Here is a 21,460-nt window from a genome sequence, read left to right on the forward strand (position 1 = left end):
GGTTATGATAAAAAAGACTCTTGTGGAATAAATTTTGCAACTTCTGAAAGATTAGATAAAAGTTTAGAACCTAAAAAATAATTTGAAATTAATTTCGTTTAGATATACTGTTTGATTTCTTAGCTATGGGCAAGTTTAAAAGATCATCAAACTCATGGTCAACAAAACAACAGAAATGTACATGCAATACTTTTTCGTTTCACAACAAGTTATCTGACACTATCATCATTTTTGTGGCACATGCAACATTATCGATTCAGTATAGTAATGTTTTGGATTAAAACAAATGTCTCGACATTGGGGCAAAATATTTCAAACTTTAAGGACTAAAATTAAAACTTATGAGTTTGTTTATAATTTTAATAGATTTTATTAATATTGTGTTTACTGGTTTATTAATTACAAGAAAGTTTGTAAAAGACTGAAGTTTTACGTAAAAAGTACAAATATTCTTTCAACAAAATTAGTCAAATCACATCATTATTTATACATATTGTATATAAATAAAATATGCGGATATATTACTTTACCCTAGAATTAAAATTCAATAATATTGAGGAATCTTATTTATTCAGATTTTGTACATTATCGCTTCTAACGTCGGATAATAGAACAAATTAAATATTTTTAAACAAAAAAACTTTGTTCCTTTGTTTGATTTCCCTTGCTCGCGTTCCTTAACTACTTAGATATAAAATACTTACGTTTTCGAAAATTCATACTTCACAAGCTACTAAACGCTTTATCTGTTCAGAATAATTTATTGTTTTCTTAACTAGGTACATACCAAATACATCTATTAAGTTGGTATTTCTCATAATTACCAGTACATAAAGCTAAAACACTTTTGTACTATGCTTGTTATACATGGATCTAACAAATAATTTAACTTGTATATTGTCGTTTGTATATTTTGTTACGTGTAAAATATTCTATTTCTACACTACTTACAAGTTCGATAAAGTGTACATTACACATCGTGAAATTTACATATTTTCACTTGGTTACCCTGCCCAATTTGAATATAATTCAGAACGTATGTGCTATATTTATATATTCTGCATTTGTTTTGTATATTATGTACACTGATCTGATCTTTGTAAACGCGAGTTTTACGCATACATATTAATGAGATATTTGCCAATTTAATGGAAGTTGTTAATTTTTTCTGGCACGTTTCACGTTAGCAGACATTTTTCTTAAGTTACAGTCGAAAAGTGTTTTTATGTAAAAGAATAGGAATGATCAAGTTATTTTAAGATGACAAGATATTTCACGTCTTCTATTTAAATATAGCGTTAAATTTTAATTCCGTCAATTCGTATATACTCATACATCGAATTTCCTTTTCTCATGTCATTTCTTTTCTTTCATTTCACATTTAATTACAAAGATAAAGTGTAAGTACGTTCCTCATAAAATTAATATCAAATGTCGCAAAATATACAAAAGTAAACTAAGAAGAGGGGTACATATTATTACACAAACTGTCGTTCATATTGCATATGTACATATGCAGTATAAAAACAATACTTTTTAGTTTTTAATCTCTTGTTTAAATAATCCTAATATCTAAATTTGTATCGGTCATTGATTCGATATAACTGCGTTTATTGGAAGTAATTAAGCTATAGCCTGCGCACAAGAGAAGAAGGAACAAACACGTATAGTATACACGCTTAAATAACAAAATTAAGTCAGTTTACGTTCAATGTGAACTTGATCAAAGTTCCAGTCTCGAATTATAGAGTTTCTTACTATCAGTTTACAAAATTCGATATTACGATTATGTACCGTATTTGAAAAACATAAAATGCTTTGTTCAATTTTAAATAAAACTAATATTTACCAAAGCGAATACGAAAAAAATGTTATCAAACTCAATTTTCAATTATCAAACTTAATCCAGCACAAATACAAATGTTCTTCGTGCTTATTTACTTTTGCTACTTTTCAACTCTCTATAGTTCGAGATTTGAGTTGAGGAAAACTTGAATTACACGTAATAGTCAAAAATTCGAAAATCTTATCCTTTCGTGGCAGCGAAAGTAACCTAGGACTAGAGGTTCCATAACATTAATAATAATAATAAGGCAATAATATTAATATTAATAATAATGTAATCGAGTACTACTAACAATATTAATAATAATAATAATAGTATGGTAATGGCAAGATACACGCGGGTATAAATTAATCATTCCTTTCGTAATATCTACGACGTCTTCGGGATATTCTTTAGAAATTACTTTATTTCTGGTCAATATTCATTAACGAGCAACTTCTCTCTCTGTTTCTTATCACGATTTTTTTCACTTCATCAGAATTGTACCGTTAGAAATTACTCAAAACATTGTTAAAATGTCCATGAAATATATGCAATTGCCGTATTGAATAAGCGAGTAATGAAGTTGCTGTTTCACTGAATAAAAGTGAAATCTCCAATGCGTGTGCTCAAGTATATAAGTTAAAAAAAGATTGGTACATCAATGCCTATTATTCTTAATCAATATTCATCATTTAACAATTAGGACCGAATTTTTACAAACCAACTCTAAACCACGACCCAATTTACAAATAAAAAGATCGATGTGTAAATTAACTATCAACTATTAATCTTCAATCCTATGTGAAGATATAATGTTCGGACCAAATTTCTAAACTAACGTGGACAATTCATGCGGACTATTGGTGGTTGCTGCGCTACTTAGATCCAATGTGGCAGCCGGAAGACCAGGACTGACGCTGCCGGTTGCTTCCCGTGGCAAATGTTGCGATCTATTTAGCTTATTTCCAGGACTCGGTGGCGATCTGTCTGCTGGTGTATCCGGTGGCGTAATCACGTTTCTGTGTCCGCTCACGTTCAGATGATTGTGCGTCGCCGCGATCGGAGCTGGCGAAGAGAGCAACAAGGGCGGTGGGGACATTGACACGTGTCGATGATGATGATGGTGATGATAGTGTTGGTACTGTGCAGCTCGGCCGTGCGTTGCGTGGCTGGTATTTAGTTGGTTCGTCACGGGCCCGACTTTCGTTGGGCAGCCAGCATGGTGGATGGTTAACGGGCCACGTAGTTGTTGTTGCTGTTGTAGCTGGGGCTGGTTCTGGTGCTGTTGCAGCTGCTGCTGACGCTGCAGCTGTACCGCCGCTTCGCACTGTTCGCGCGCTAACGCCTTCACGGCATTCGTCTTCTCCTACGAAATAAGAATGATAGGTTAGATTGTAGTCAGAGGCCATAACAAATTAAAAAAGTTATAATATAAGAATTTATATTTTAGTTGAAATGATTCTAGCTACGAATAAGTATTAAAGATGATTCAAATCTTTTTCGTTACCGATAACCATGGTGAAAACTCTTTTTGATTACTTTCAGCCATTGTCAATCTTATTGTCAATACTACATGCTTGAAGTAGAAGGAGGGGTACAGAGAAAAAGATTTTTTCTCAGCAAATATAACCGTTATTCAATTATTTTGTTCAACAGTTTTACAAATCTCCCAAAAATAAACGAGAATACGAAAATACACTGAATATCGTGTATATGGTTATTTATAAAATCCCCTTGAAATAGTTGCGTTCGCGGATCACATAAACAAACGAACCTGTTATTCTACAGGGTATCTTTTTCGGTGAAATTATGCAAATGTAAATATAACTTCGGTAGAACTCCTCGAGAACTTGTAAGCTTATATCACTCTGACCCAACCAGTCCACTGTATACACTGTAAAGTGTATAATTTATGAAAGAGGATTATATTAATACGCGGAGGATGTGGTAGGGGGTAAGTTCTGCATATGAATGTTTGCTGGTACAACGAATGATTAAATGGAGGTTTTCATGAATGTTATAAGGACTAGATCGAATGTTTTAACACTTATAAATAGAATGCGTAAAATTTTATACAAATTTGTAGTTTTACGAACATAATCAAAGAAATAAAATTTTAATAGAGATTTATTTTCTTATATACGTATATTTTAGCGCATTTTATGCATTTTGCGCCATTTGCGTACTTTTCAATTTCGCATGAACGTATAAAGATCCGCAATATAATTATAATAAAATAAAATATAAAAATGTGAAAAATCCTGGTTTCCTAAAAGCTTGCAATTGATTTCAGAGAAATTTTTATGAACTCTACCGGATAAATTATGGTAACTCTGAAAAACAAAATTTCACGATAAAATGATTTCCGGGTAAAATACACATAAAAGATGATTTAGACGTGTTTGAACGTGTTCGTTTTCTTTTTTAATAGCGATATGTTCTTACCCTCTGCCACACGAAGACGTTATGGACCATTGCGCATCCACAAAACACAATGCCAAGGCCTATGAAAACCGACGTAACGATTGCCGGCGTCGAATGAAACTGGATGAATGTATACAATATCATACCTGAAAGCATTGTTAGAGGATCGTTATAACACGTATGCCATAACAAGCGGGACAAAGAATCAGCGCAAATACATATTCTCAATACATATAATTCTCGAAGCGTAAACTATATAAATATGCTTTTAATTGAAATTTTCAATACTAGTTGCAAATTATTTTTCAATTAATTTATTATTTAAGTCTTTACATATCAATTCTCGACGAATAAATTACTTAAATTATAGAGAATCTATCTTCAGACAATAGAGAATTCAATATTTTTGGTCGTTAAGTAATCTACAAATTTCTAAAACGATTACGTTCGAAGTTTTGGACAGTATTTGAAGTTTCTAACATGACATTAAAAAAAATAAATAAATAAATTTTATGATATAATTAAAAAAACATTGTAGTCTATCATAATTCCTATTCCGTCAAATTTATTAAAACGCAGTTTTCTTCCGAACAGAGTCAAAATGTCCGTCTAGAATCGAGTTCAACAGCTTAACGATCGATCGAGCGAATGATAGCTGTGTAAACTAGCATGACACAACGTAAACTTTAGATTAGATCTCGATCCATCCATGATTATTCAGCCGTATTCATGCATGACATGATTATTCTGTTTCAGCTCTTTATAAATTAATCTGTTAAAACTTCTCTATAAGACGATCATTTTTTATTTTTCTAAGAAAAATAATGACTATTCGGCGTTAAAATTAACTTTATTTCCATTGGATTTCTAAACTGATTTCATACACTCAGAGATAGTTCACAGTATCCTTTAGATTCATGCCTGAATTCAAGAAAAATTAAACGTATAACTTATGTACTAGTATCTTTCAAAAGGTTAAAGTTGATAGAATTGAAGGAATTGGTTCTTACCAGTTAGAAAGACGGGAATGCTAATGAAAAACCCTCCGACAGCACATATCCGGCTGATGGATGATTTTTGCAGGTACTTGTTACTCCTGAAACAGGCAAAATTTGAAATGAAAGTCAGTTTCACGATTCTATGATAATTGAGCGAAATATAAAGGAACCAGTTTTTTGTTTAACAGCCAAGAATCTTTCAAAAATTCTACTGTAATTGATACTTCAAATATATTTAGTCAGACAAAGGATAATCATAATCGCAACGTTAATCTTAACTTTAATTCAAGGATCAAACAGTATCATTATACATATAAAAGTAAACATAAAGTCTATCCACATTATTATTATTATTATTATTATTATTACATGTTATTCTATAATTTATTTTTATTTCTTTATTATCAATATTATTCTATTTTCTATAATGATTCAATTATAGATCTTATTTATTGTCAATCATATTTCACTGAAAAGATCACTTTGAAAATAATCTAATAGTAAAAAATGAAAAATAATCCTTTTCTACCTTGTCTTCATTTTTTACAAACTCTGTCCACCGCCGTAAACCTATTAAATACATGAAACGACAAAGCAAAGCTGCTTCACATAATTTCCCGCTCACGCAGTGTCAATCAGCTCACGACCGCAAACGATACTGCTAATTTCCAGCGACCACAAACGATTTCACCGTAATTGTCGGTGTGAAATTTACCGGTACGTGCTCGGATTGCTGAATAATGGATAGAGCGCTCTTGCACACACTAATCTACCAACAAATAATATTGACTCAACTGAACAACAGCGCCTAGATTAACGGACAAACCGCATATTCCAAACAGATTTACAATCACGGCAGGAAATACATGCCATTGTAGATGTTTCCTACGTCGAGACTAATTTCCACGCGTTAAGAACATTGTAACCGGAATTTACGAAGAACTAGCACTTCCTGGAATAATACTCTTGTGTCCTCGATGAATGTCTCTCCGCAATGCTCTCGAGTAAATTGTTTTTGTCTTTAGTCGTACGACGTTCGGAATGAGAATTCGAGGAACGGTTTTGCGCGGCTTTAATACTCGCACAACCATCCATCCATGGGACTGCATCTTTTTAGGAGGACCAGTGATTAATCTTTTCCCACTCATTTTCATCTCTAATTTCTCATGAGGCTAAGATTCCTGCATCTTTTATCATAATAATTTATTAATACTATTAATAAATTGAGACAAGTTACACGTCGTATTTTGCGTTATAAGATAACTTGTAATTTGTAAAATTTACCTGTAAAATTCCTTTGTTTGTTTTACCGAAGCAATAGTTGGCATTTCTATACGACAATAAGAATTTGTTAATACTAATAATTTGTAAGGTTATCATGTTATCATTCTTCTAATGGATAGTATATTATCGAAACTTTTTTAATATTGAAACGCGATATTTTTTTTGAAGAAGAAGTGCATAGCAGTAAAGAGTTGAATTCTACGGACGTAAAAAGTGGACATAACATTTTCTGTACATGGAGTCGCCTGGCCTAAACATTTTATGATTTCCGGGCAAAAAACAGACGAATCCAGCGCTGATTTTAAAGCAGCTTCATCCAAATAAGCCACAATAAGAAATTCTCACGAAACAGTTGCGTTCATCCCCTTTCGAGGTTGCCGACCTCTTTGTATGCGTTTCAAGAGCGTCGTACCAATGAAACTTCGAGTTCTAAACTAATTTCTCAGCCATTCGCGTTAAATTTAACCTTCCGCGTTGATGTATTTCCGACGAGCTCCTATTTTACTCTTTCGTCGACTTCACCAACGTAACACGTAGCATTCGCAAGTAAAACTGTCTCTTAAATTTGATGTGACACATACAATACACGACGAGAAGAATTACAATGCCATTTCTATTCCACTTCGTTAATTTTTCGTCGTAAGGTTTAGCTGTAAATAGGATTAAAAAAATTTAGATTAATTTAGAGGAATTTAAAATTGATCTGTTAAATCAACAATTTCCATTAGTTGTCAATAGATTTTATAAACCACAGATTACTGAGAAATTATACACATTGCAAAATATTTACCATTGGTTACCCACGCTACACGTAAATTTGATCAATCTACCAATGCACTAACACTGCAATAAATTTCTATTGCAACATTCCACGCTCCTTTGCCGCACCTTAAACTCCTCGCTAGATTTATTCCACCTTAAAGTGTCACATAACTCCTACGACACCGATATCAAATCTTAAACTCCACCAAATTTCAGAAAAACTTGATTTCGTCGAAAGTAAGAGATTAAACTTAAAAAGCAATTTATTTCATCTTTAAACTGTCCCAAACTTCTTAAACATAATTTATATATATATATAAAATATTATACACTTATTGTGTGCATTATATATTTCAAGAACTTTGCAATAAAAAATAAAACTTATTACATTTAAGATATGGTTATATCGCACAGGCTCGAATATGATAAAGAGGTTAAATAAATGTTTCGAATCTCCGCAACAAACTCACATAACCACCTAAAACACGTATACACAATGTGCATTCACTACGAACTCGACTCCCATTCCCTGCCAAAATCACAGGCATGCAGAGTCAATTTCACTGCCCGAGCTAGTTGAATAGGGAAGAAGGTCGAGAGCTGGAGTTAAGGAGCATAGTTGGTAAAGAATCGCGTGCCGCCGCGCCATTAAGATCAAGCCCACGATCTCAACAATAAATATTAGACGGTTCTTTGACCTGCATTTCGCGTGCGACTCGGAACGATTCAAAAACGCGTAAATTTCCCATGAGTCGAATCAAACGTTCGCGATTTATCGCATTTAGGTTATATCGATATTGTCCACGAGTGGAGGCATTCAAACACAGATTGCTTTGTGTCACTCTATCGTAACTGCCCGTAATACATGATAATTTAATTTCGAATTCTTTCGAATATATGCACGTAACGAAAAATTTGTATTGGTTCGTCAATTGCAGACCAACCAGTTGTTAGCCAGTGAAAATAACGTAGATTATAATAGTGAAGAATTAGCTCGAGAAGAGTAAACAAACAAGGCGCCTTAATAAAAGGTACAATATGGGTCCGTAAAGTGGTGGGATTTCGGCATCAACTTACAATTGGACATGCACGAAAGCTTCATTTCTGCCGCATACATACTTGGATTCGCGTGCATGAAATTCACAAAGTAGGTTATTGCTTGAAAAACAGCTTTAATCGAGCGAAGCTTTTAACCAGGCTGAAATCAAGTCTTGGTTTCTTTAGAAATTCAGATGGAATAAGGGAAACCTATTTTATCTGTGGATAAAGTTTAGGCTGCATCGGTTGGCTTATATGACTTTCCGGTGACTTTGAAGGGTAATACGGTGCCGACGGTCGAGAAGGTAACTTCTCTATTGAACGAGATCTCGTTGATCTCGTCTAAGCAGGAAGAGTCTGTCGGTCCTTCGATTTTATACGAGTCTTTCCATTCACGATCGTGCGAGCTGGCTACAGGCGACGACACGGACCCCCGACAAAACTGTCTGAGCCTTTTCAAGGCGACGTCAAATAGTTCCACTCGGAGAGATGAATGGAGATGAGAATCACCGGAGCGTCTCTGCGCTTCGATGACAATGATATTTGGTAAATCCTCTTCTTATTCCTCGTTTTGAAAGAAGATTGTAAAGAAGAGTGCTACTAGATCGTCTAGGAAAATCACACGGTATATATTGCGTAATGCTATTGATTTATCAAAAATAACAAGAGATTAAGAAGCTTTGGGAAGGTTGATTCAATTTTTTATAACCTGACATCTCTTTGAACAAATGTCTTAAGAAACGCTTGAATAAAATGTTAAAAAAATAATAATTATGAAATCTTTTCCTGTATTTTTAGACAATAAGATTTACTATATCCTACGCCATCATAAGAATCAATTTGCTATGAACTGGTATCCCGGAAATTGTAAGAATACAGAAAATATAAGAAGGCCGGAAGAGATAAATGAAATCTATATAAACATTGACCCAACCTCAGCCCAGTTAGCCAACAAACTAAAATATCTCGCTGCCTTTTCTACATTTACGACCAGAACGTGTTTAATTAATTAAGTCTAGCGACTGTACCGTAGACGAGTCACTGACCGATGTTGCTTTAATGAATATGCGGAAAATCACGTGTTCCAGGTTCCAGGGTTGTTTTCATTTCCGGAGAATACGGTCGACTCGCGTGTGTATACCAATCTATCTGATGATAAGTGTTCTTTAGAATTACTAACTATATTACTTTCAACCTTGATTAAAATTTTTAAACGTCACTTAATAGCAATTCAGTCGAGTAAGTACAAACTTTCAAATGTCCTAATTTTCAAATCTTTACATTTTTTAATCTCAAAGATATTTTATTATTTGCCGTGGATCAAGCTTCGTGTTACCGGTACTGTAACATTACAATCCTACGAGAAGCAGAAAATAGTGAAAAAATCTGACCTAATAGATAGTAGTCAATATTTCTTTGACGCGTCTTATGCGAACCGCAGTTAGAGGAAATGCAAATAAGCTCTTGCGAAACGGTTTGCCGCACGACAAGCCTACGAACAACGCCCAATGCAAGTTCGCTGGGAGTTACAGGAAGAGGGACGTCTAAAATCAACTAGGAATCCCTATTCAATCGTTTAATTTTCGATTCCGGCATTGAACTTCCTGAAGAAAATTAAATACAATTCCGATTCGAAATTTAATTTCAATCTCGTAGCTAATGCAATCCAATCGCGTTTGCAAGACTACGCTTCCGGTCAAAAGCCATGTACTTTCCGCATCGGAAGCGTACGCTTCGATACGAACCACGTCGATTTCCAAAGTAATCATTGGACGCCGGAAGAAGAGGAAGGAGGAAGAATAAAAGCACGTAAACCGACAGGAAGTCAATCGAGACAAAATCGATATCGTTGAAAGCTGAAAGAAGACCTGAATTTAGACTACAGTACATATTCGAATTGAATATATTCAAGGTTTAGATTTTCTTCTCCTGAAAATTATAAACATAAATGAGTCGACAAGCGATCTTGAAAAGCGTCTGTTCCATCTAGATTATGTAAATTGCGCGAATTACCGTTAGCCATAATTCATAATTTATCGAAAAATCGCGCTTCTTCTCAACCACGCTTTCGACATTATCGGCAGATCGACAAGTATCAAAATACCACAAAGATATTAATCTCATCTTTCTTCTAACCGCGAAAAAATGCCGCGCAAATGATAAAACAACAGATCAGCCAGAAACATCGAATTCTCCACGCTTCCGACTGCAAGAAGAAAAACGAAGTTATTTGTGTATGATGGAAACGTCTCTGGACGATGCTCTTAAGCGGTCGAGTGCGCGCGAGAATAGCATCGCGGATCGGCATTTCCACGGTGAGAATTGTAAAACGGTTACGCAGATGATGGATCATACGCATGGACCGTAGCGACTATCGTGAATGATGGATCAGACACACATACGCGTTCTTCGCTCTTCCAATATTCTTCGTAACAACTGCTGCGATCTCGTCATTGAAAACGATCTCGGGAAATTCAATGGAATATCGAGGAAATTTATAGAAAGCTACAGCTGTGTTCGAGTATTATTCTAGAGAAAAGTGGTTAACTCTATGAGACTAACGATACAATACGTCTCAAGATAACTTTTAGGAAAATGATTGTACCTTTAAAATTCTCTCGACACTTTTCGGTATATTCTTGTCATTGATTCTGAAAGTATTTGATTAATTTGCTGGTTAATAGGAAGTTGGTTAAAACCGAAGTTAGTTAAAGAAATAAGTAAACACGAAACCCGTGGATACTCTAGACATATGATTCTACCTGCACGAAAATATTCATGATCTGAACAAGGAAAGAAGTGTTGTTAGATTCGCGTCATGCTGCAAATGAAAGATTTACAGCTCGAACCCAATTATCTGTTACATTACATTCTCGGGCACGTGTAGGCTGAACGTCATGATATATGAACACAAGTATAGAAAGAACAACATGGATATTTCGCGCGAAGAAAATGAAGCTTCACATATACAGTGTATAACCACTCGACAGTATTTGCTCACGAAAAATACGAGTTGTTAAAGTCTAACAAAAATTACGTATACAGTGACAAAGAAGAAAACTGTTATGCCGTTTACTCTTATTTCTAATTGACAGAAAGTCGTCAACGAACAAAGAGCACTTTTTCTTATCCTCTGTACCTTCGCGAAGCAATCACAGAAATTCTCCAAAATGCTTCGTGTCGACTAAACAAAGAAAACAAAAAATGGCAGCTGCTAAGAGCAAACTACCTCCGGAATTTTCTTCGTTTCTAAGTGAGCCAGGAAGAAAGAAGGGAAGGGTTAATGACGCCGAAACTGAAGGGTGGCCACGGATCGTTTGAAAGGGGCCACGACAACCGTTACGATTCCGTCGCACCTGTTCCTCTTCCTAGGTTATCACGCCGAACCCTTGCACGCTTTTACGAGTGTTCCCGCGATAGTTTCCTGGCACTTGCTCGTCCTTTCAACGAAGGGTCGATCGGTTAATTTAAACTCTCGAAGGCTTTGTCCAGTCGGTAACATCGATAAGCTTAAGTCGAAATACTGATTTCTCGTAAATTCAGAATTTTATTGTCACCAGGATGTATATGGAGGCGACAGATGAAGAACACGATGTAAATTAAATTTCTTGCTTTTATAGAGAAGCAATTTTTAAATTGAACACCAGTCGTCGATCGATTCTGTAGATTGTTTTTAATAACAAAATAAATTTGGTTAGTCCATAAAGGTTTGTTCGTGTGAATCTTCCCATAGATTATCCATAACGTAAATACCGCTATAACCGGCTGCAGATACATTTTCCTTGAACATACCCTATACCTGCGGACAAGATGATTGCCAAATGTCGATACATTCGTACCGAATATTTCCAGCTAGCCTAAGGACCGCTATAAATCTTAAGATTTATTTTAACTAAAGTCCTCCAAAGAGACAAACAGTCTTTCTTTATCAGTCTCGAAGTCGACCACCTACCACGGGGACAGACGAGAAATCTGCTATCTCTCACGTACAACGCTGTCCGCTAGCAACACCCCTTGAAGGGTAGTTAGCATCCTTTTCCAACGACCAACACGAATTAGCCAATAAACATTAACGTACATTTCCCTCACTTTTCGAACCAAAACTTTTCTCAACGAATCCGACGCCTTCGCATCCTTAGACACACCCCAACGAGTCTTCCTTCGCAGCAACGTCGCGACAAACTGTCAGTCTATTACCGCAAGTCGACATATCACGATCGTTGTACTTACACGGTTCTAGGCGAATAATTATCCAAGCTCTCGACATCTCGCGCGATCATTGTCCGCACTTGCAGCGTATCTTGAATCATAGCCATCCAAGCTCTTTCTTATAACCGTGCATTCGCGAACCGAATACAATCGCGAATCCTGCATCGAGTATACTCATTGACATTAGAACGAATAAACATTTATCGTTCTGATAATCTGAATTTAATCTGATATAAATCTGAATTTTCCTTCCGACTCTATCTCGACATACCACCTTAAATTGGTGACCCCGACGTCGTTATCAGTAAAAGAAGTGACCGTGAAACGTAACGCAATGGATCTAAATCAATTCGAAATGAGCAATAACTCCCACTTCTCAGGTACGACGCCCGCCGGGGACAATGGAGACTCAATAAACCCCCTTCTCCCCGTGCCGCCATTTTGCTCTGACGACGTCGACACTTGGTTCAGGATGCTGGAAGAGCAATTCGAAACTACCCAGATCACAAGCGACCATGAAAAATACCAGATCCTTATCGCGAATCTCGATAGGTCGCACGAGAGATTAATTAATGACGAATTCGACGCCGCACCGGCGACAGAACGTTACGCGTACCTCAAGATGGAACTCATCAAGCGACTGGGTGAGTCGGATGTCAAGAGACACCGACAGATTATCGAGAACCAGCAAATGGGGGATAGGAAGCCCTCCCAGTTTTATCATGATCTCAAAAGGCTAGCTTCAAATTTGTTAGCAGACAACGTCGTCCTCGCCGTCTGGGAAAGTCAACTTCCACCGCGTATACGGAATATCTTAGAATCAGTACAGAATAGCGATCCGGAATCGCGATTACATATTGCCGATAGTATTTACGAAGCCACCTTGGAATCAGAGCAGATGGCCGCGGCCAACGCAGGCCAACTACCTATGATAACCCTCCCCCTTGACCAAAACAGGGGAATAAGCGACATCATATCAACCTTCTTCGCCTTGACCGCCCAGCAGGAAGCGCGATTCAGCACCTATGTGAACGACCTACGAAAGCTAATAACCAAGCAAAGAAGCAATGAACGCCGTAGGGCGCGAGTAAAATCAGGCTCGCGTACACAATTCTACCGCCGTTTGCGCCCTCGCAATCCGCCACAGCAAGACGGGCTATGTTACTACCACACACAGTTCCGAGAAAGGGCGAGAAAATGCTCATTCCCTTGCTCGTGGAACTCGGGAAGCAGGAGCAGCCGTCTGTAAAAGTGGCAACACGATTGTTACGCCACGAGGCTCACCATAGACTGTATTTTCTAACCGTCGCTCGCGGTCCTACAACGTCGCAAACGGATCGTCGCGGCTGCCCGGCAAACAAATATTGTAGTAGCAAGCGCATGGTTCATTAAGCAGGGCGACCTCCAGAAACGTCGACTCTGGCCGTTATTTTACCTCGCGTAAAAGAATGTGGCGTGATCCGAACGTAGTGGGGGTCGCCTTCCAGAAAAAACGAAAATAATAGAAATAGAAGCAGTTCCTTCTGACGAGTCAAACGTGACACTTCGACAAATTTGACGAGCAAACGAATTTATCTAGAGATCAAAGTCGAGTGAAATTTCTGTAACATCTTCATCACATTATTGTAAAATATATTGTTCTATATTAATCTGTTAATACAGTATTACATTCATTAAACCACCTCTATTTTATAGCTCTATTTTATAATCGCGAATCCTGTATCAAATGTACTTTGACATTATATGTAATGTAAATTGACATTAGAGTAAATAAACATTTATCGTTCAATAAATCTGAGTTTTCCTTCCGACCCTATCACGACATACCACCTCAAACAAATAAATCAAAATCGTAAAGTATGTTATAAATAAAATCTGACTTCACGAGGTGTTGATCCCTCATAAAAGAAGTCTTTTATATCTCGCAGATGATTCATAACATGACGTCTACTTTAACTTGTTCCTTATACCTCCTTGTCGAAAAAGTTAATAGTTTACAAATTCGAACATTACATATCTACATAACATCGGCCGTTATATTTGCCAAACGAAATTTGTTTTCTTGTAACATTCTGTGATTAATTAATGCTACAACAAACTTAATATAGAGTGTCACGTGCAAAATTTGCACGATAAATCAGATGACTATGATAGAATCTTCAAATACGATCGTATCTTTCGTATACAAATTGATAGTTTCCACCTAACTGACAGATTTTTATACTCTTGGAAAAATAACGTCTTGACGAACAATTCACGCCAATCAACGCCAAGAATCACGCAAATTCTATTGGAAGTCCTCTATTCACTTTTTCGATTTATCATCAGCTGGAAACATCAAAATTATCGGCTGGTGATTGGGAATTAATCGAAAAATAAATTACAAGCATTAAGACACGCGAGTGCCCGTTTCTTTCTCTATTTTTCTGTTTGCTTGTTGGAATATTAAGGCACAGTCACGGCTCGCCAAATTTATTCCCGTTCTGTAGTGCCCTGTGTCGGTGAAAAAATTTGAAATGCCGGATTCGAAGGCGTGGAATGCCAACAGCCACGACGGAGAGCCCTCTTCTCTCTTTCTAGTGGAAAGACGAACGGGTGCTCTGGACGCTCTGACGCACGAAGAACAGCTCGTGAACAGAAACCAGACACGCGTGTAACGTTAAACCGAGCCGTCGATGAAAAACGAACAAGACTTTCGCGACCGATGGTCGTTTTCAATGACAGATCGAATCGTTCAGTTTCACGATTCGTTTGGGGTTACAGTAGCGTTCATCTTGACATGAAAACGCGCTAGAGACGATTTCTCATATATCGATTAAAGTTGATATGTGTTTCGGCGAATTGTCGTTTGGAGGAGCGATACACCTAAAGAAACGCACATATTCATAAGAATCTACGTTTCGTATTCTTCGTATCGATTTCTTTATTTTTATTGGTCGTATCATGTTCGATGTAATAGTTGGTTTTTTAGCTAGTGAATTAACAAGATTTAATAAGAAATTTAGTACAAATGCTCCGTGCGTCGTATTTAACACGTCGTTGTTAAACTCTCATTTATTGGAAATTCAAAGCTGTATTTCCTCACCCAGCTTAAACCTTACGAACTCTTTTCACGCGTTTCACCCGTCATTGAACGAAACGATGAAAACTTTCATCCATCCGCGTCTCTCCAGTAATAATCCAATTAACCTGTTTCCCCAATAAGTCGAAATCCGCGATCGAAACGTGAGATCGCGAAGAAAAATGCGCGCCTACTTTAGGATCGCGCCATCTAACAACGAAAGAAGAAAACTTCGTGAGCCAGCAACTACTTTGTCCAAAAGTGGCTTTATTCGAAAAGTCTGCTGTTCAGCGTGTTCGCGCCAGAGATCCCTTATCACGGACCATTTAGGTAATGAGCCGGCACTTAGCAGCGCCGCTTGTCTTTCATACTTCTCGTGTCTCTGTGATCGTCGTCGCCGTCGTTGGTGTCGTCGTTGGACCTGTGTCATACTTCGGCTTTTTTTTCTTTCATCCTCGTGTCTCAGACTCGGTAGCGTGGTACGGAAAGAGGGACGGGCTTCGAGTGACAATGAGCAAGCGAAGAGGAACGGCCGTCTACTACTGGGACCCACCATTGAAGTTCGTGCTTCTTTCGGAGCACGTCTGCACACCCCAGGGCTCCTTCTCCTTCGCTAACAATGCCACTTTACAGACTTCGCAGTTATCTTCAGCCGGACGATCTTCGGCTGAGGCTTCCTAGCTGGCGTGCACCAGAGACACTGAACGAGAACCCCCTTGCTTTTGGTCTTTCGTTGCCAGTTAACTCATTCATAGGGAACACCATCGTCGGAGAATTAGTTTCAGAACGAATGAGAATTGTTGGTGATCTTTAGTTAATTTAGAGCGGAAGGTTTTGTAATTTGTAATTTGTAGTTTACAACAGAAATTCCTATTATTTATTAGGGAACTTATGCCGCAGTTCCTTACATTTGGGGGAGGTCTATGGTAGAAATTTTTATGGTAGAAAAATATCGTAGGAGTCAGCCTTCATTATTAATAATACGGATACAGATGTGCATCTTTTACTTTGTAATTTTAACACGAAAATATCCAACGATCTTCGGAGTATTTGAAAACATTTTGGAAACAATTAATTTGTTAACTGCGGAGTTTATTTCCTTACATTTGGGGGAGGTCTATGGTAGAAATTTTTATGGTAGAAAAATATCGTAGGAGTCAGCTGTGCATCTTTTACTTTGTAATTTTAACACGAAAATATCCAACGATCTTCGGAGTATTTGAAAACATTTTGAAAACAATTAATTTTTAACCTTTTAAAGTTTAATTTCAAAAATGCTTCTATGGGGTGAGCAGGTAAAATCAAGCAAGAACGAATAAACACGTCGAACGTAGTTAAGTGATTAAGAGCACAAGAAGACAATTCTTCGCATACCCGTCGACACTCGGACTATTGCTTCTAGCTAAACAGCTCTCTAGGAGAAAATCGAACATTTCAATTCAGTAGAATCTTGAATTGTCTGGAAGCCCCGGAAGCAAAGCAGAGGAAACAACCGTTGAACGAAAGGACGAGGAAAAGAGAGAAAGAAGGGAAACGAGAAACGTCCGGTGACGTTGCAATTTCAATCATCCTCCGGTTATCTCTTCTGGACACACTGCGGTAGTGTGACACAACCTGTAATATTAACTTGACAGACAGCTATAAATGTTAGTCGTGGTGATAACGTAGCATAAAGAATGGCTGTGTCCTGTGTCATCGAACGATCGATAAACCGCTAGTTATCAATGTCCAAGCTAGATTTATTGTTCAGAAAAGAAAACAAAGGATGGTCGACCACAGAAAACGGTACACTTTCTTCCCTAAAGGCCATTCTGCCAGATGTGGTTAATCGAAGCAGTAGTTCAGATGTAAACTGTCCTCTTCACTTTACTCTTAGTTAACTTAACTTAGTTACTTGGGCGAATCACCAGAAATTTACAACAGGGGCCCCAATCGGTGACCTGGAAATTCTGGGGCTTGAATACCTGTCTAACGAACACCTGTCTACTTCGATCAGTGTTTGCGTTACCGTTGCTTACCACCAGCCAAAATAAATAATTACAAAGCATGATTTAACACTAACTCTACCAGGCCTGGTCAAAAGGCCGTGTTTCAACATTTAATTTAGAATTGTACAGTCATTGTTGTTTCTTCTCTTCTTCTAACTTTATGTAGATTCTTACGTTAACAAAAATTGAGAAATTGATTAGTCGGATAATATAAGAATTTACATAAAGTTGGAGGAAGAAAAGAAACAACGACGAACGCACAATTTCAAATGAAATTTTGAAACCGGTCATTTGACCGGGTTTAGCAAGGCTAGCGTTAAGATAATAAATTCGCACTCTTATAAACCGATTTATAGAATACTGCTCCCACTATAGTAAAATGAAATATACTATAAATAGACGAAGAATTTCATATGTTGCTTAAAAGCGTTTCTTGCAAAGAACCAATCTTTAATCTAAATATATGTATATCCAAACTCCGGAATATACTCTGCCCGTTCCCAAATCTCATTCTATGCTAATTTGATTATCTGAAATCGCAGTGCACGAGTTTCAAGATCGACAGCTAATTTCGTCCGTGTCCAACCTTCATTATTCTCTTCTTCTCTGTTATTTGTTCTCGAAACAAACGTTACGATACGTCTCTGTAGTTGCATACATTACAATGTTAACGGCTCGTTCTCCAACATTTCGAACAGCTTGAACAAATCTCGTTCCAATGGCCTGCCAATCAAGCCTAGTTGTGGAATAACGCAACACGCACAATATCAGCCGCATCTTCGTAGTTTGGTACATTAAAATAATCAGTGGAATATAGTGGCATAGATTTGACTGCGAAATCCTGGGACACCCTATATAAGGAAAGGACCCTATCAAGGGAAGAACAAGATTCGAGTAAAACCTGATCGAAGAGTAATATTCGTCGGAAAAACTTGTTAGATGGTAATATTTGCAGGAAAACATCGTCGCACGATTACGTTCACAAGGGAGACATGGTCACACGGTAACATTCGCAAGAAACTTTAATATGCCAATCACGCACAACGTCTGGATGCTTTAAGAAACAATGATCTTTCTATCTGCCGAAGAGCACACGACATTTTCCCACGCGAATCAAACTCGCCACGCGATAAAAGACCCGCCACTGGCCAAAAAACTGGGCGAAAGAAAAAGGACGGTATTAAAGAACCGAAGAGAAAACTCAAAACGGCGTGTCCGTTGAGGGTAATCACAGTGATTTGACCGACGATTTCGGCCAATCTGCATAACTTAACGCGCGTTTCCATTCGCTAGTAATTAGAGTCGGCGATGCTTACTTTGTCTCGGTCGGCAACGGAAAAGATAAAAAAGAAATCCGATTGACCAACGATAAGGGAACTTCCGAGCAGAAACCACAGATCCCATCTCGAGGAGTATGTATCGTCTTTAACGAGCTTTATTTTCGCTTTCGAGTTGCGTGTCACGGGAGGCGAGCATATCTATATTCCCTTTGTAACTTGATCTGCACTGCACTGTGTGTATTCGATAATATTTTTCGCGAACGTGCATGCTGAATTTGCTGGGAGAATTATTAGGTAAAACGGAGAATATTGCAATTTCTACACAAAGGGCGTGTCACGATCTTTCAGCTTGGTCACAAATTAATATAGCGTAGTCTATATAAAAAAAAGTCTTACTAATAAAATTATTATACGATTTCCTGCGTGCACGACGCTCGAGGAATAAACGAAAGTGTAATTTTCATTTTCAAGGTTCGCGTCACGAAACATACGCATTTACGGATACATCTTACCACACAGTATCGTATTGTGATTGCAGACACGTGTTTGATCGGTAAAAACGGGACACGCGGTCGGTGAACGCTTGCACGTCAAGTACAGGACGTGAATTTTTGCGTTTCGTCCTCCAGGCCGCGTGAGAAGAAACACTAGACAGGCCTCTGATATATCGCACGGGATACGGGACACTGCGTTTGTTCCAGACGCACACAGATAGGCCACGCATGGACGAATGAGAACTTATATTCCGGCACAAGGATAATCTTGATTGAGGATAGCGTCGCCAGATTATAGAAATTAATGGTAATCATCGTTCGACCGCGAAACCCCTCGAATTCCCAGCTACCAGGAAAATGCTTGTTTTTCTTTTCTTTATCAATACCTAAGTAAGTTTGAAAAGTTACATGTACAACAGTAACAATGTAAATATGGATGCTGTTGACATTTAGGAGGGAAAATGTCGATGACTCTGAGAGTCCTCTTTCCATCATATGTATAGTTCGGATTAAAGCATATTTGTATCTCAATGTTTATTTGCACTTTTAGAAGTTTCTCTTTGTGTATCTTGTTTGACTTCCGGATTTTCAAAGATAACAGTATCTTAAGGATACAAACTTTAAACGTATATATTTTTCACACCTTGTTCGACCTTCGGGTTGAGTAAAGTACGGTTTATGTACAAAGGTATTTAAAGCGTTATAAATCACAGATTTACCCAGCGTGGCATAAAACGAAAACTCTACTCACCAATGTCCTTGATACGAAGTCTTGACGAGTTTCACAGTGAAGAGGAACTGTATAGCGCACACGAGGAGACAGCAGAGGTTTAGGGAGAGGGCGAGTGCGCACAGCGCTAACGTCACCTCGTAGACAATCGTATACTCTTCCGGGCTGATCAGGCTACTCGGCGTCACCGTTAACGGTGAGATCTTCAGCAAGAAGATCAACGAGAGTAGCGCCAGTAACAACGACACTAGACACAATAAACCCAAACTGGTCAACGTCTCTTTCGCGCCAACCTCGTGGTCCTTGTGATTCCTTGACAGGGACGACGACCAGGAAGCGTTCAAGGGGTACGCCGTGGAACCGGGACCGGTTAACTGTCCCCCGGTAGTCGTACCCTGAAGAGCAGGTGCAGGCGAAGGTGTCGCCTGACTGGGTAATCTGGACAGTCTCGAGATATCAAAGCCTCCATTCGCTTTAGGTCTGCTATCCTGGTGCAGAGGCGCCGGGGATATCACCCCCAATGTAGTCGACAGATTATTATTATTGTTATTGTTATTCCCACCGGCAACAGGACTGACGCTGTTCACAGAATGCTTCGACGTGGACAACGTGGACAGATTAAGAGCGTGCGAGTGATTCAATCGTTGAGAAAGATTGTTCACGCTCAACTGAGAATGATTCAAAGGGTGTCTGTGAGTGGAAGATGGCGTGGTGGCAGCCTGATGCACGTTGGCTCTTTGATGGACCACCGAGTCGTAAACGTCGACTCCCCGTCCTTGGCTCCCCCCTGTCGTTCCACGAACGTTGCTGTTTTGGTTGTAATGATGGTGTTGCTGTTGATCCTGTTGGTGACCAGAATGATGGTGGTGGTGGTGGCCGCCGTGCAACGAGCCCGAGCTCGCCTGGTAGTCATTGTGCTGGTGCCTGGAGCCCGCTGACGACGGTTGCCCCGTCAGGATATGCTTCAGCATTACTCGACGCTGGAATGCCTGAGGAAGACTGCGCTTCTTCCTGCTCCTCTACATGGCGCTACGCGGGACTCGCTTCTGAGCACGTCTTTCTCGTTGGAGGCTTCTTCTTTCTTTTCTTTTCCAGTAGAATTTTTACACAATTCTTTCTCCCTTTTATCATTAAATTACCTTTAATTCTTAACGATCTTTAATCTTTGTCTCTTCTTCCCTATATATATATATTTTTGTTTACTTTTCTCCGTAGCGAATTTTGTCTTTCTGACGCAGGATTAGGTTCCTGGACTTAGGGAGTTGCTACACGCCAGCTCCACCATGGCGACGGCATTCACTAGGCAGCCTACATAGCCACCTTTCAGCTCACGCTTCGGGACACTTTTTTCGCTGAGATTCTCC

At 38.3% G+C, this 21,460-nt stretch overlaps 1 protein-coding gene across 1 annotated transcript; it reads right to left on the bottom strand.

Moving 5' to 3' along the window:
- Positions 1 to 2,236: 2,236 nt before the first annotated feature.
- On the bottom strand, positions 2,237 to 21,446 carry LOC100748555. Its single transcript, XM_033320730.1, has 4 exons — positions 20,118 to 21,446; positions 5,263 to 5,348; positions 4,274 to 4,398; positions 2,237 to 3,194 (listed from the first exon to the last, which is right to left on the bottom strand). The coding sequence occupies exons 1-4, from the start codon at positions 21,065 to 21,067 to the stop codon at positions 2,658 to 2,660; spliced, it is 1,698 nt and encodes a 565-aa protein (XP_033176621.1). The 5' UTR covers positions 21,068 to 21,446; the 3' UTR covers positions 2,237 to 2,657.
- Positions 21,447 to 21,460: the final 14 nt, after the last annotated feature.

The sequence above is a fragment of the Bombus impatiens genome, unplaced genomic scaffold, assembly GCF_000188095.3.
Source record: "Bombus impatiens unplaced genomic scaffold, BIMP_2.2 scf_0023, whole genome shotgun sequence".
In the NCBI taxonomy this organism is placed as follows: domain Eukaryota; kingdom Metazoa; phylum Arthropoda; class Insecta; order Hymenoptera; family Apidae; genus Bombus; species Bombus impatiens.